General features: G+C 42.8%; 1 protein-coding gene across 1 annotated transcript in view; it reads left to right on the top strand.

Annotated features, from left to right (window-relative positions):
• The window catches only part of NUDT5 (nudix hydrolase 5), a 43,659-nt gene that overhangs the window by 15,073 nt on the left and 15,372 nt on the right, over nt 1-13,214 (top strand). Inside the window, exons 4-7 of the mRNA XM_056573325.1 lie at nt 2,265-2,317; nt 2,411-2,518; nt 5,083-5,178; nt 8,094-8,195. Coding sequence (XP_056429300.1) covers nt 2,265-2,317; nt 2,411-2,518; nt 5,083-5,178; nt 8,094-8,195 — 359 coding nt within the window. The remainder of the gene's footprint in view (nt 1-2,264; nt 2,318-2,410; nt 2,519-5,082; nt 5,179-8,093; nt 8,196-13,214) is intronic.

Raw genomic sequence — 13,214 nt, 5'->3', positions numbered from 1 at the left:
TATTCTACATCAAGCTGGTTACAGATCTCTCAAGGAGCAGCTGACAGCTCAGCTTTGCAGAATGAAGCCCTATCATGAACTAATTCTTATTTTATTTTTTTAATTTCCAGCATACATTTTCAGTCAGATTGTTAGTAAGTTGTATGAGTGCTGGTTTTACATTTGGATTTCCTGTATGTAAATCCCATTTCCTTACGCCAATTTCATACACTTCTGTTGCAATCATTGACCATCTTGTTGAGCAATTTCAAGGTAAATTGAAGTTTTCTATCCTGACACATAGGTGTCTACCTTGCCTTTTATATCCTTTCAATGCTTGCACCACATTTTAACCACAAATTCCTTTAACCTGTTAATTACAAAGGGTGTACAGGTATGCATCCCCGTATATGAAAAAAAAAAAAAGTTATAGGGATCAGAAAATGTAATTTTATGCATACCAATTTTGTTAAAAAAAAAGGTTTGCATTTTTTTAAGGGTAGAGTCACACAGGATCCGCAGCATATTTTACGCGGCTGATCTGCCGATGACCCGACCCTAAATTGTGCCTCCCAAACACCCCTCCTGTGAACTGCTCGCAGCGGCAATTCGCCATTCCAAGCAACCACACAGGGACTTGAAACACATCGTGGCCACTCCGCGATGTCTGTGAGTACACTGCGAGTACGCACACTGACTCGCTGGCCCGTTTGGCTGCTTGGAGTCGCACATTTTTATAGTGACTGCTTACTTCCCTGAGAACAAATGGGCAACTGTAATTCAACCTGACGATCCTTTTCTTCCCCAGCTTCATCTGTAAGTGAAGAGTTGGAAGGACGCCATACACATTAAACAGTTAGCTGGTCTAGCTGACCTTTCTCTGTGTATGGAGAGGGGCTCTTTACACACAGCGAATTTAGAACAACCAACATTTTTGTCTCGCACTATGTTGGATTTTCATCCTAAGGGTATATTTACAAAGCAGTCAAAAGTACATAAGAATTGCCTGGTTGGATCCGTAATTGTGCGTCTTACAACTTTAAGTCTGCAGCTGTCCTGCTGGCTTTGCCGATCATCCTTGAAGGATGTCAAGGCCTAGTGTGCAAATAATAATTTTTACTATACCTGTAGAGATGCATAATACATAAATATACATAAAACATTGCACAGTAACTGAGTCTCTATTTACATCTGCATTGTAGCCTCTAATGAGAACTGTTACATTTGACAGTGAGGGTACGTTCACACTACGGAATTCCACGGTGTGAACTTAACATTATTGTGAATGGGTCTCCGTGAGACCTGTTCACACTGCGGAATTTCAGCGGCGGACAATTCCGCTGCTGAAACTGTTCCACGCAAAGAAAGAACATGTTCATTCTTTGCGCGAATTCCACGAACACTGCATAGCCGTCAATGGTGACAGCTCAGTGCCCCGCGGCCCTAGCGCTGAAGTATTTTCGGCGGCGGCCGCCAGACAAAATCTCCGATCTCTGAATTCAGCGAGCGGAGATTCCACAGTGTGAACGCACCCTAAAAATAACACAGGCAGCTAGGGAACCCCAACAGATCCCATTACAAGTCGGTGAGATCTAATAGGCATCATCGATAGGTTGAGCAACAAATCTGGCATTGTTCTCTTTTTTTTTGGAATGAACAGAAAGCCACAACATAGATGTTACTTGAGCCGAGCAATGCAGTTATTATTTTGCGGAGTAAGATTAAAGGGGTACTCCAGTGGAAAACTTTTTTTTTTTTTTTAAATCATCTGGTGCCAGAAAGGTAAACAGATTTGTAAATTACTTCTCCTTCCAGTACTTATTAGGTGCTGAATACTACAGAGGAAATTCTTTTCTTTTTGGAACACAGAGCTCTCTGCTGACATCACGAGCACAGTGCTCTCTGGTGACATCTCTGTCCATTTTAAGAACTGTCCAGAGTAGGAGAAAATCTCCATAGCAAACATATGCTGCTCTGGACAGTTTCTAAAATGGACAGAGATGTCAGCAGAGAGCACTCTGTAGTATTCAACAGCTAATAAGTACTAGAAGGATTAAGATTTTTTAATAGAAGTAATTTACAAATCTGTTTTAACTTTCTGGCACCAGTGGATTTAAAAAATAAAAATAAAAAAATTCCACCCCTTTAAGACATATTGAGAAAACTGTAACATTGGCAAAAAAATAAGTAAATCAAGGAGTATTTGCACCTCAAATGAAGCATGTACCTTACATACAGAGTGATTATTCTGAATCATCCATTAATACGATCGTGTTATCTACCAGAACATGGGAGACTGTAAAACGAACAACAAGAATAGAAGGCAATGCAGTGGATGGTAAGTAGCTGTTATTACAACTGGGGCTTTGGATTTTATATGAGAAGTTAACAATTCTATCATGCAAGCCTGTTTTCCTTTTGTCATGAATAGGTGTAGCAATAATACCAGTACTACAAAGAACACTCCATTATGAGTGCATGGTGCTCATCAAACAATTCAGACCTCCTTTGGGTTGCTACTGTCTGGAATTCCCTGCAGGTATGGTATTTGTTTCTATTAATGGAAATCTGTCATCAGTTTTACCTGCACTAACTTGTCCGTACAGACAGGTAGTGCAGGTGACACAGATAACAACAATACTTACCTTCCATTCCGTGCTTCGGTTCTTCCGCTATCTTCTTCGTTATCTTCCATTCCAGGGCCGACTTGGGGCATGGACAGAGCTTTGTGATGTCACTTCTGTTTGCTAGTAGTGGAACCCAGCAGAGATGCATGAGTGGCTGTCATGAAGCTCCGTCTATGCCCCAAGTCTGTGGCCGTTATGCCTCCTGTTTGCCGATAAAGGCAAAAAAAAATAAAATAAAAAAAGAGCCTTAAAAAGTACCTGCCACCAAATAAACTTTTCTCAACTACCTCAGGCTATTTTCCCTAGCTACTCTTAACACCCTTCCTGCCCTTAAAAAAAAATTTCAAAGCTTTAAAAAGCTGTGTATCTTACCTTTTCTTTTCTTGTTGGCATAGTGCAATTTCCCAGCTGGGGGACCATTTCTGCCTTCACATTGTTGCAGTATTGTGATAAATAGAAGACCTCAAGCTCTGTTCATGTTTCAGTCTGTGCAGATTTCAGTGAGGCTCTCCTGCAGGTTTCAGTCTGTATGGCTTTCTATTAAAATCTGTGGAGCTTTCACTTTCTGTGCATCTGTCAATCAAGCTCTATGCAGAGAAACGCTTCCCAAGTTCGGACTCCTGGCAAGCCGGGAGGAGACCGAACTCGCTGTATTAATTGAGGCAGGAAACAGAACAGACCAACCTAGTGGCCGTTTTTTATATTACATTTTAAACATATTTATGTTGATAATTTTAAAAGCAAGTGAATGGGAAAGTGTCTGCTAATTACCCAAGGAAAACTATATTAGCACCTTGGGGGACGCAGGGCATATGCGTATGCCCACCCCCCGTTCCCAAATTCTTGAGGACTCGAGCGTTTTTGTACGCCCTGGTCCCGCTAACGGGGTTTAAACCGTTCTCACCGGTTCAAATCACCCCCTTTTCTAATTTTTAAAATAATGTAATAAAAAATAAAAGTAATGATATGTGGTACCGCCTCATGCATAAATGTCCGAGCTATTAAAATATAAGGTTAGCTAAACCGCACGGTCAATGGCGTAGACGTAAAAAAATACCAAAGTCCAAAATTTAGCATTTTTTGGTCTCTTCATATACCATAAAAATATTAATAAAAAGCGATCAAAAAGTCCCATCAAAACAACCAAACCAACCAAATCATGGTACTGATAAAAACTACAGACTGCGGCGCAAAAAATGAGCTTTCATATAGCCCCGTAGGCGGAAAAATACAAAAGTTATAGGGGACAGAAGATGATCATTTTAAACGTACTAATTTTGGAGCATTTATTTAGGATTTTTTAAAGTACCATAGTTAAATAAAACCTACATGAATTGGGTATCCCTGTAAACGGATGGACCTACAGAATAAAGATAATGTCATTTTTAACGAAAAGTGCACTGCGTAGAAACGGAAGCCAAAAAATTTGCAAAATGGCTTTATTTTTGTTTTGTTTTTTTATCCCACAAATAAGTTTTTTTTTTTTTTGCCACAGATTGTTATAAAATAAGTGATGTCATAAAAAATCTTAATCCTTCCAGTACTTATTAGCTGCTGAGTACTACAGAGGAAATTCTTTTCTTTTTGGAACACAATGCTCTCTGCTGACATCTCTGTCCATTTTAGCAGCATATGTTTGCTATGGGGATTTTCTCCTCCTCTGGAAAGTTCTTAAAATGGACAGAGATGTCAGCAGAGAGCACTGTGCTAGTGATGTCAGCAGAGAGCTCTGTGTTCCAAAAAGAAAAGAATTTCCTCTGTAGCGTTCAGCAGCTAATAAGTACTGGAAGGATTAAGATTTTTTTATTAGAAGTAATTTACAAATTTGTTTAACTTTCTGGCTCCAGTTGCGGAGTACTCCTTTAAGGTGAAAATGGGCTGAGTCCTTAAGGGGTTAACAGTTTTTTTTTTTTGTTATTTGGTGACAGGTACTCTTTAAGGCCATCAACTACTGTAATACCAACAAGGTGGAACCCAGCCACAACCATACTAAACTGGAACCTTTTTTCCCTGCAATTCCCAGAACAGAAATTCATATTGCTCTTCTTTAAAGGTTGCATTGTCTGTATTTGAATTCCAGGTTTTGCTTGTCTTCAAGTGAGATTGGAGAATTTATAAAGATTCTCAGATGTCTTTTATGAAGGTCTAAATGTTAAATAGTTTAATTAACATATTAATTATTATTATAAAAGAATATATTCCTTGCTCCTTTTTTGTTTAGTTTTTTGCAATTCTTCCGGAAAAAAACAAAAACAAACACCAGCTGTAGAAAAAAATATTTTTTTCGCAATTTTTCAGTTTTCCCCCCCCAGGCCTTCCCATTTTTCTAGCCATCTTAGAGCCCATTGTAAAAGTCTCTCGGATCCTTTCACTTGTCCAATTCTAGCTTCTGACACATCAGCTTGATGAATGAACTGCTGTAGCATGACATAATGTTATTTATTTTAACTGAATTTGTCTTTTGCAATCATGATAGGTCTTATAGATGAAAATGAAACCCCGGAGCAAGCAGCACTTCGAGAACTTGAAGAGGAAACTGGATACAAAGGAGAAGTCATTGAGCTCTCCCCAGGTCTGTTAATAGTTGTGTTGGTGGTACTTCAGATTATAATACAGTGTCCCCATATATTGTCCATATGTAAGTGCCCCATCTATAGAGTGCCCCCATATATAGGTACATTTTATATATAAAGTGCTCCCAGGCACTTCTCTGGCCTCTCAGCTGCTCTGCTTCTCCTGCTGTTGTAGTCTGATAGAGGTGGTTCTTCTGTGAAACTCCATTCATTGGGCAAGTAGGCTTTATAGGCCTCAGGGCAGAGCAGCGGCCCTGTAACGTGTGAGCTGTGCGGTCCTTTAGAGTCCAGCCAGAGCAGCAGGTAATTTAGGAGGCAAATTAATAACTTGTCTCCTCTCCAGCAAGGCCGGACTGGGGCTAAAAACAGCCCTGGAAAAATTATCATACCAGCCCCACAGCATTGCATCGTTTTTGGCAGCCGACGGCTGCAGGGAAGCCTGACATTTGATTTTCCAGGCCTCCATAAGAGAACTATGTTGTGGCTGTGCCCTGAAGTCAAAGGGCACAACCGCAACATAAAAGACAGAAATGTGGTATTAACGCTATGTAAAATCCACTTGGGGAAGACAGTAAAAAAAACTCTCTCTCCCTAGCAGTGTATAGGAAGATACTGGAAGATACAGTGGTCAGCACTACAAAGTCCAACACTTCCCGCCAGGGACTTGTTTAACCGATGCACAGACAGCAAACACTTTTTCCCGACTTTACAGGTTCCTGCATACAGACTAGTTGCTTAATCCCAATAGTTTATAGTAGTAAGCATTACAGTCTCACAATAGAAAATGGTGGGAGGCAAATAAAACATTCTACAGTGCAGCATAGATACTGACAGCCTTTGCACGTGATCCTCACTCTTCATCAGACCGTACACATTCTCACACCTCAGGGTTTACAAATCTACCTCTCTTGTGATGTGTGAATAGGTTAAAGGGGTTATCCAGGGAAAAACTTTTTTTTATAAATCAACTGGCTCCAGAAAGTTAAACAGATTTGTAAATTACTTCTATTAATTTTTTTAATCCTTTCAGTACTTATGAGCTGCAGAAGTTGAGTTTTTCTTTTCTGTCTAAGTGCTCTCTGATGACACCTGTCTCGGGAACTGTCCAAAGTAAAAGCAAATCCCCATAGCAGACCTATTCTGCTCTGTGCAGTTCCCGAGTCAAGCAGAGATGTCAGCAGAGAACACTGTTGCCAGACAGAAAAGAACAACTCAACTTCAGCAGTTGATGATTATTGGAAGGATTAAGATTTTTTAATAGAAGTATTTACAAATCTGTTTCAATTTCTGGAGCCAGTTGATGGATTACCCCTTTAACCTCTTAAGGACTCGGTGTTTTTCAGTTTTCTGCATTTTCATTTTTTCCTCATCACCTTCTAAAAATCATAACTCTTTCAATTTTGCACATAAAATTCCATATTATGGCTTATTTTTTCCGCCACCAATTCTACTTTGCAGTGACATTTGTAATTTTACCCAAAAATCCATGGCGAAACGGAAAAAAAATTCATTGTGCAACAAAATTGAAGAAAAAATTTCATTTTGTAACTTTTGGGGGCTTCCGTTTCTACACAGTGCATTTTTTGGTAAAAATAACACATTATCATTATTCTGTAAGTCCATACGGTTAAAATGATACCCTACTTATATAGGTTGGATATTGTCGTACTTCGGAAAAAAATCATAACTGCATGCAGGAAAATTTGTATGTTAAAAATTCTCATCTTCTAACACCTATAACTTTTTAATTTTTCCGCATACGGGCCAGTATGAGGGCTCATTTTTTGCGCCGTGTTCTGAAGTTTTTATCGGTACCATTTTTGTATTGATCGGACTTTTTGATCACTTTTTATTACATTTTTCATGATATAAAAAGTGACCAAAAATACGCTATTTTGGACTTTTTTTGCGCGTACGCCATTGACCGTGCGATTTAATTAACAATATATTTTTACAGTTCTGACCTTTCCATATGAAGTGGGTACCACATATGTTTATTTTTATTTACTGTTTTTTTTTTTTCTTAATGGGAAAAGGGGGGTGATTCAAACTTTTATTAGGGAAGGGGTTAAATGACCTTTGTAAACTTTTTTTTTTTTTTTTCCCACTTTTTTTTTGCAGTGCTATAGCTCCCATAGGGACCTTTTGCACTGCACACACTGATCTCTTATGCTGATCCCTGCAAAGCCATAGCTTTGCACAGATCAGTGAGATAGGGGCTCGATTGCTCAAGCCTGTAGCTCAGGCTTGGAGCAATCAAACCCCGATCGGACGCCGCGGAGACAGGTAAGGAGACCTCCGCCTGCGTCCCAGCTGATGGGAACATCGCGATTTTATCGTGATGTCCCGATCAGCCCGACTGAGCTGCTGGGAAGCGTTTACTTTCACTTTAAGACGCGGTGGTCAACTTTGACCGCTGCATCTGAAGGGTTAATAGCGCATGGCACAACGATCGGTGCGCTGTTAGCCCAGGGTCCCGGCTATGAATAGCAGCCGGGGCCGACCCGGTGTGATGCGGGGTCACGGCGTGACCCTGTTTTAAACACCGGGACTGGGCTCAGGGCGTATAGGTACGCCCAGAGTCCTTAAGAGGTTAATGGGCAGGCACAATCACTGGCTTTACTAAGGCAGTGTCTGTTCCAGTAGCTGGCTAGACAGCATGTATGTGGTGAACCACAAAGTCAAATTTAAAAAGCACAATGAAGAATACAATGTTTATTCCTGAAATTGGTTTCGAGCTATGGCTTCAAGACATACGAACTATCCATCAAATTCAGCTACTGAAACAAAGAAGTAAAACAAGACTGCGTTCTAGTGCCCACCAGAAAGACTGTGATAAACCATTAATATTTCCATAACACTCCATACTTTTAGGTTTCTTAAAAACGTTTCTGTTCTTTCATTTGTTATTTAGTATCTTGTTTAGATCCTGGACTATCAAACTGCACAACATATGTTGTAACTGTTCACATTAATGGGGATGATTCTGCAAACAACAAACCTAAGGCCAAGCTAGGTGAGTAAATAAACAGTTAAAATCTCTACTGTAATCCTGAATTTTATTAAATGCAGTTTGTCAACAACTAGATACAAGGTTAATTCATTGTGTTGTGTGTGTTTTTGTAGATTCTCTAATGTTTCTATGAGATGATGTCTCAACTTTTTTTTTTTTTTTTTTAATTGGCACTGTCACCAACTTTTTTTTTTTTTGATATGTTGTAGTACTTATGTACTACAACATATCTCTAATATAGTTTCATTATTTTTTTGGAAATTAAAATAGTTTATTTTACTTGTTAAAATCGGCCACTGGGGGTCCCCCTCCTGGGTATGTCTTTTTTGGGGTGGGGGGGAGCGGGGTTCTGGGGAGCCGGTTACGTGGCCGTAACTGATACTGTTTTCATCACAGGGTGCCTTCAGCTGTTTCACCACTACAACTCCCAGCATGCCCTGACAGCCAATAGATGTCAGGGCAAGCTGGGAGTTGTAGTGGTGAAACAGCTGGAGGCACCCTGTATAGGTGAACTAAGGGCAGAAGTCACCCCCCCCCCCCCCCAGCAGGCATCAATGACGTCGTGCCTGCTGGCGAAGTCTTCCTGGTAGTGAGCACACTACCAGGCAGACAAAAGGGGGGTGGGGGGGGAGGGGGCGGGGGTCCGTCGACACATCCAGCAAAAGGCAGCCAAATTTTTTAGGGCATGTACAACTCGCATATAGAGCCTGGTATAACAAGACATATTTATTAACAAAAGTTAGCCAGCGAGACAGCGGGGGAGGGGAGGTGTTCTTCCACGTCATCACTACCACCTTACGGGCACAGAATAGCAGGAAGGGAATTAGTAAGTGTCTATGCGAACCTGAGACCATCTCATTAATGACTCCCAGCAGGCATACCTCAGGGGTGAGTAAGAAAGGGAATCTAGATTATCAACCATAAACCCCATCATCTCCCTCCAGTAGAGAGCAATCCCACACAGCATGCAAAAAAGTACCGATTTCCGAAGAGCAACGGAAACACAGATCGGATGGAGAAACACCAATGCGCTTCAGCTTAGCAGGGGTATAATACAACCTCAAAACATATCTAGATTGGATCAGCATATCTCTACTACTACTAACTACAGTGGAATAATAAGAGCCTTCAACCTTCTTCCAATGACTGACAGACAAATCTGGGATATCAGCAACCCATTTATGAAAGGCTTGTGAGAAAGGGCTAGGCCCCAGTGTTTGGAGAGTGCATATGTCTAAGTAAGGGGTTTAGAAAGATCCTTAGTGCCCAGAAGAAGCTCCACATCAGAAAACACAGGAGTAAACATCAGCGAGCCAAACTGCGCCTGAACTGCATGCCGAAGCTGAAGATGCCTATAAAAGGCATTTCCAGAGATGCTATAACGTTCCTTCATGTCCGAGAAGGATAAGAAAATCTGATCCTCCCCAAGCAAGTGGATCACAAATTTGACTCCATGAGAACCCCAGAAAACTGGCCTCCTGTCACCCATGTAGGTGAGGTAAATGTACATTCCCTCACAAGGGTGCCCCAGGAGATACCAGAGGCTGTGGAAATTTACTCGACACCATGGACCACACTTCAGCTATAGTTTGAATGGGAATAGGAAAGGAAGAGCGAGAGTGATACCTGTAGAGAGCATTAGTAAGAGCTTCATAGGAACCCATAATTGCTCCAGCCAAGGCCGTCGCCGAGTTCGACAAATCCAGATCGATCAACCACGTTGCATTGACCAGTTGGGAGTCAAGAAAATAGTTATAGACATCCACCACGCCATGCTGCTTAGGAGCCTGGAGAAGAGCCCGACCAAGTCTGGGAGGTTTTTCCTGCCAGTAGAAGGATCTCAGAGCACCACATAATGTCTTAAAATATTTCCTAGGGGGGGGGGGATCAGGGATAGATGAAAAAGATAAAGGAATTCAGGGCGGGGGGGGGGGGGACACAAAATCATTTTTAAATATATTGACCCTGCCAGCTAGGGAGAGAGGAAGTGAGGACCAGGCCTTCAACCACTCCACAGTGGAGCATAGAAGGGGCACCAAGTTCAGGGAAGCAGTTCTCTCCACCCCTAAGTATCTAAAACGGGAAACCACCTGCACCCCTGCAGGAGGGGAGGGGAACTCCAGACGAAAGTGCCATTAGGGAGGACTTAGCCCAGTTGACCTGAAATCGAACTAAACCGATCAAGTAGGTCAATAAGGGACAGGAGAGAACCCCTAGTGTCCGCTAAATACACCAGTGTGTCATCAAAGGGAAACCTTCTCTACAATAGACTCCCTGGGAATACCACAGATAGCAGGGTCCCTACGGATGGCTGCCGCCAAAGACTCCATCGCCAGCGCAAAAAGGAAGGGAGATAGCGGGCACCTCTGCCTCGTCCCACGACCCAGGAGAAATAGACCAGAAACATGCAAGTTAGTTAGTAGGATGCATGGTAGCCCCGTGCTATCCAAGCCCTTTTCAGGGCAAGAACTTTCTGACCTGTAATATGAGACTCCTGTAGACAAATAATGTGATGAGACTAGCGTTTCACAAAATCTAGACATAAGGCCCTCTTGAACTTAGATTTAAGCACCCGAACATTCCAACGAACTACCTTCAGGGTTCCCATCATGAAAGAAAATACTGTATAGGAGCAGGAAAAACCACAGGATGACCAGGACAGAGAAGGGCACAGCATTGGGACCACACATACCACAGACAACCAACAGAAAGACAAACAGGGCACAGACACAAAACATGTATGCAAAGGCAACAAAGCATAACCAAAACATGCCCAAGAATACCCTGTCTAACACTAAACGGGACACCGTAAACTTCTATTCTCTAACACAGTGCAGACCTAGACCCTATATACAACTGCTACGGGCGTTAAAAGAACGCAGAGTCTAAAACTACTCTAAAACTTCTAGTACAAAAACTCCCTCCCGCCACCCCACCATAAAATAAATTGGCCTTTCAGGGGACTGCTGCTGCTGGGGAGTTGGAGACCCTTCAAACAGTGACAGAGGCGGATCAGGAGTAACACCCCTAGGACAGTCCTGGGGTCTGGAGAACTGGCTCAGCACTTTCGCTGCCTGCACAGAAACTTTGGTAGCAAGCAGGGTCTGAGCACCAGGATCCCGTTGAGAAGGGCCACCTCATCAGAGGTTGGCCGAGAAGCTTCAGCATATAGTTTGGATTTCTTGTTCCTGCTATGGGGACCACCCATGACTGACAGGGCCACACAAAGAGCAGGCAGAAAGGGTCCAGAAACACTGTCCAAGGAGTGCAGGTCACCTCCATAAATCAGGCCAAAGGCACCACAAGTCCCAGAAGTTCAGGGTTACACAGAGAGCAGGTAGAAAGGCACTGGGTTTATAGCTCAGGTCAGAGGGGTGAACCCCAGTTGATGAGTCCACAGAAGGCAGCTTAAGCACCACTAGTCCCAGCAGACACGGGCCACACAGAGAGCAGGTAGAGAGGCACTAGATATACTGGGTGGGCCATTTATATGGATACACCTTAATAAAATGGGAATGGTTGGTGATATTAACTTCCTGTTTGTGGCACATTAGTATATGTGAGGGGGGAAACTTTTCAAGATTGGTGGTGACCATGGCGGCCATTTTGAAGTCGCCCATTTTGAATCCAACTTTTGTTTTTTTCAATAGGAAGGGGGTCATGTGACACATCAAACTTATTGGGAATTTCACAAGAAAAACAATGATGTGCTTGGTTTTAACATAACTTTATTCTTTCATGAGTTATTTACAAGTTTCTGACCACTTAGAAAATGTGTTCAATGTGCTGCCCATTGTGTTGGATTGTCAATGCAACCCTCTTCTCCCACTCTTCACACACTGATAGCAACACCGCAGGAGAAATGTTAGCACAGGCTTCCAGTATCTGTAGTTTCAGGTGCTGCACATCTCGTATCTTCACAGCATAGACAATTGCCTTCAGATGACCCCATAGATAAAAGTCTAAGGGGGTCAGATCGGAAGACCTTGGGGGCCATTCAACTGGCCCACGACGACCAATCTACTTTCCAGGAAACTGTTCATCTAGGAAAGCTCGGACCTGGCACGTTCCCTGAGTTTTTCCAGCAAGATGGTGCACCACCACATTATGGTTGTCAGGTCCGAGCATTCCTAGATGAACAGTTTCCTGGAAAGTGGATTGGTCGTCGGGGACCAGTTGAATACCCCCCCCCGATCTGACCCCCTTAGACTTTTATCTTTGGGGTCATCTGAAGGCAATTGTCTATGCTGTGAAGATACGAAATGTGCAGCACCTGAAACTATGGATACTGGAAGCCTGTGCTAGCATTTCTCCTGCGGTGTTGCTATCAGTGTGTGAAGAGTGGGAGAAGAGGGTTGCATTGACAATCCAACACAATGGGCAGCACATTGAACACATTTTATAAGTGGTCAGAAACTTGTAAATAACTCATGAAAGAATAAAGTTACATTAAAACCAAGCACATCTCTCGCTTAGCCGCAGCCTATTCCAAGTTTGTATCCTCCTCGACCCCCCCCCCCCCAATAAACTAGCATGGCAGACAGCACGTGCCGACTATGAATTATGGTTAGACAGGAGGGAGCGAGTTTATCGCTCACATTACGATCTCCAGCTGTTTAAACAGGGAAACAAGGCAGGTCGCTTGCTGGCGAGACTAGCGAAGGGCCCACATTCGTCTATGCATGTGCTTGCACTGAAAGACACCCAGGGTCAGGTTAGTAGAGATCCGAAGGCTGTAAGTGCTCTATTGGGTGCTTACTATGCGGACTTGTACTCCGCTCCACCTGACGTAGGTTCTGAGGGTCGGGACTTTTTGGACAAAGTGAGTCTCCCAAAGTTGTCTGAGGACCAACGACGGGAGCTGAACATGGCCATCACAGTAGAAGAGGTTAGGGGGGCTATCAGATCTCTAGCCAATGGGAAGGCCCCGGGACCGGACGGTTATCCGGGGGAATTTTATAAACCCCTAGTTGATCAGGTCACTCCTGCCCTGACAGTTTACTTTAACGGTGTCCTGTCTGG

Source organism: Hyla sarda, chromosome 4 (assembly GCF_029499605.1).
Source record: "Hyla sarda isolate aHylSar1 chromosome 4, aHylSar1.hap1, whole genome shotgun sequence".
Lineage (NCBI taxonomy): Eukaryota > Metazoa > Chordata > Amphibia > Anura > Hylidae > Hyla > Hyla sarda.
Note: the sequence above shows the minus strand (reverse complement) of the source record. Positions and strands in the feature narration are given on the sequence as shown.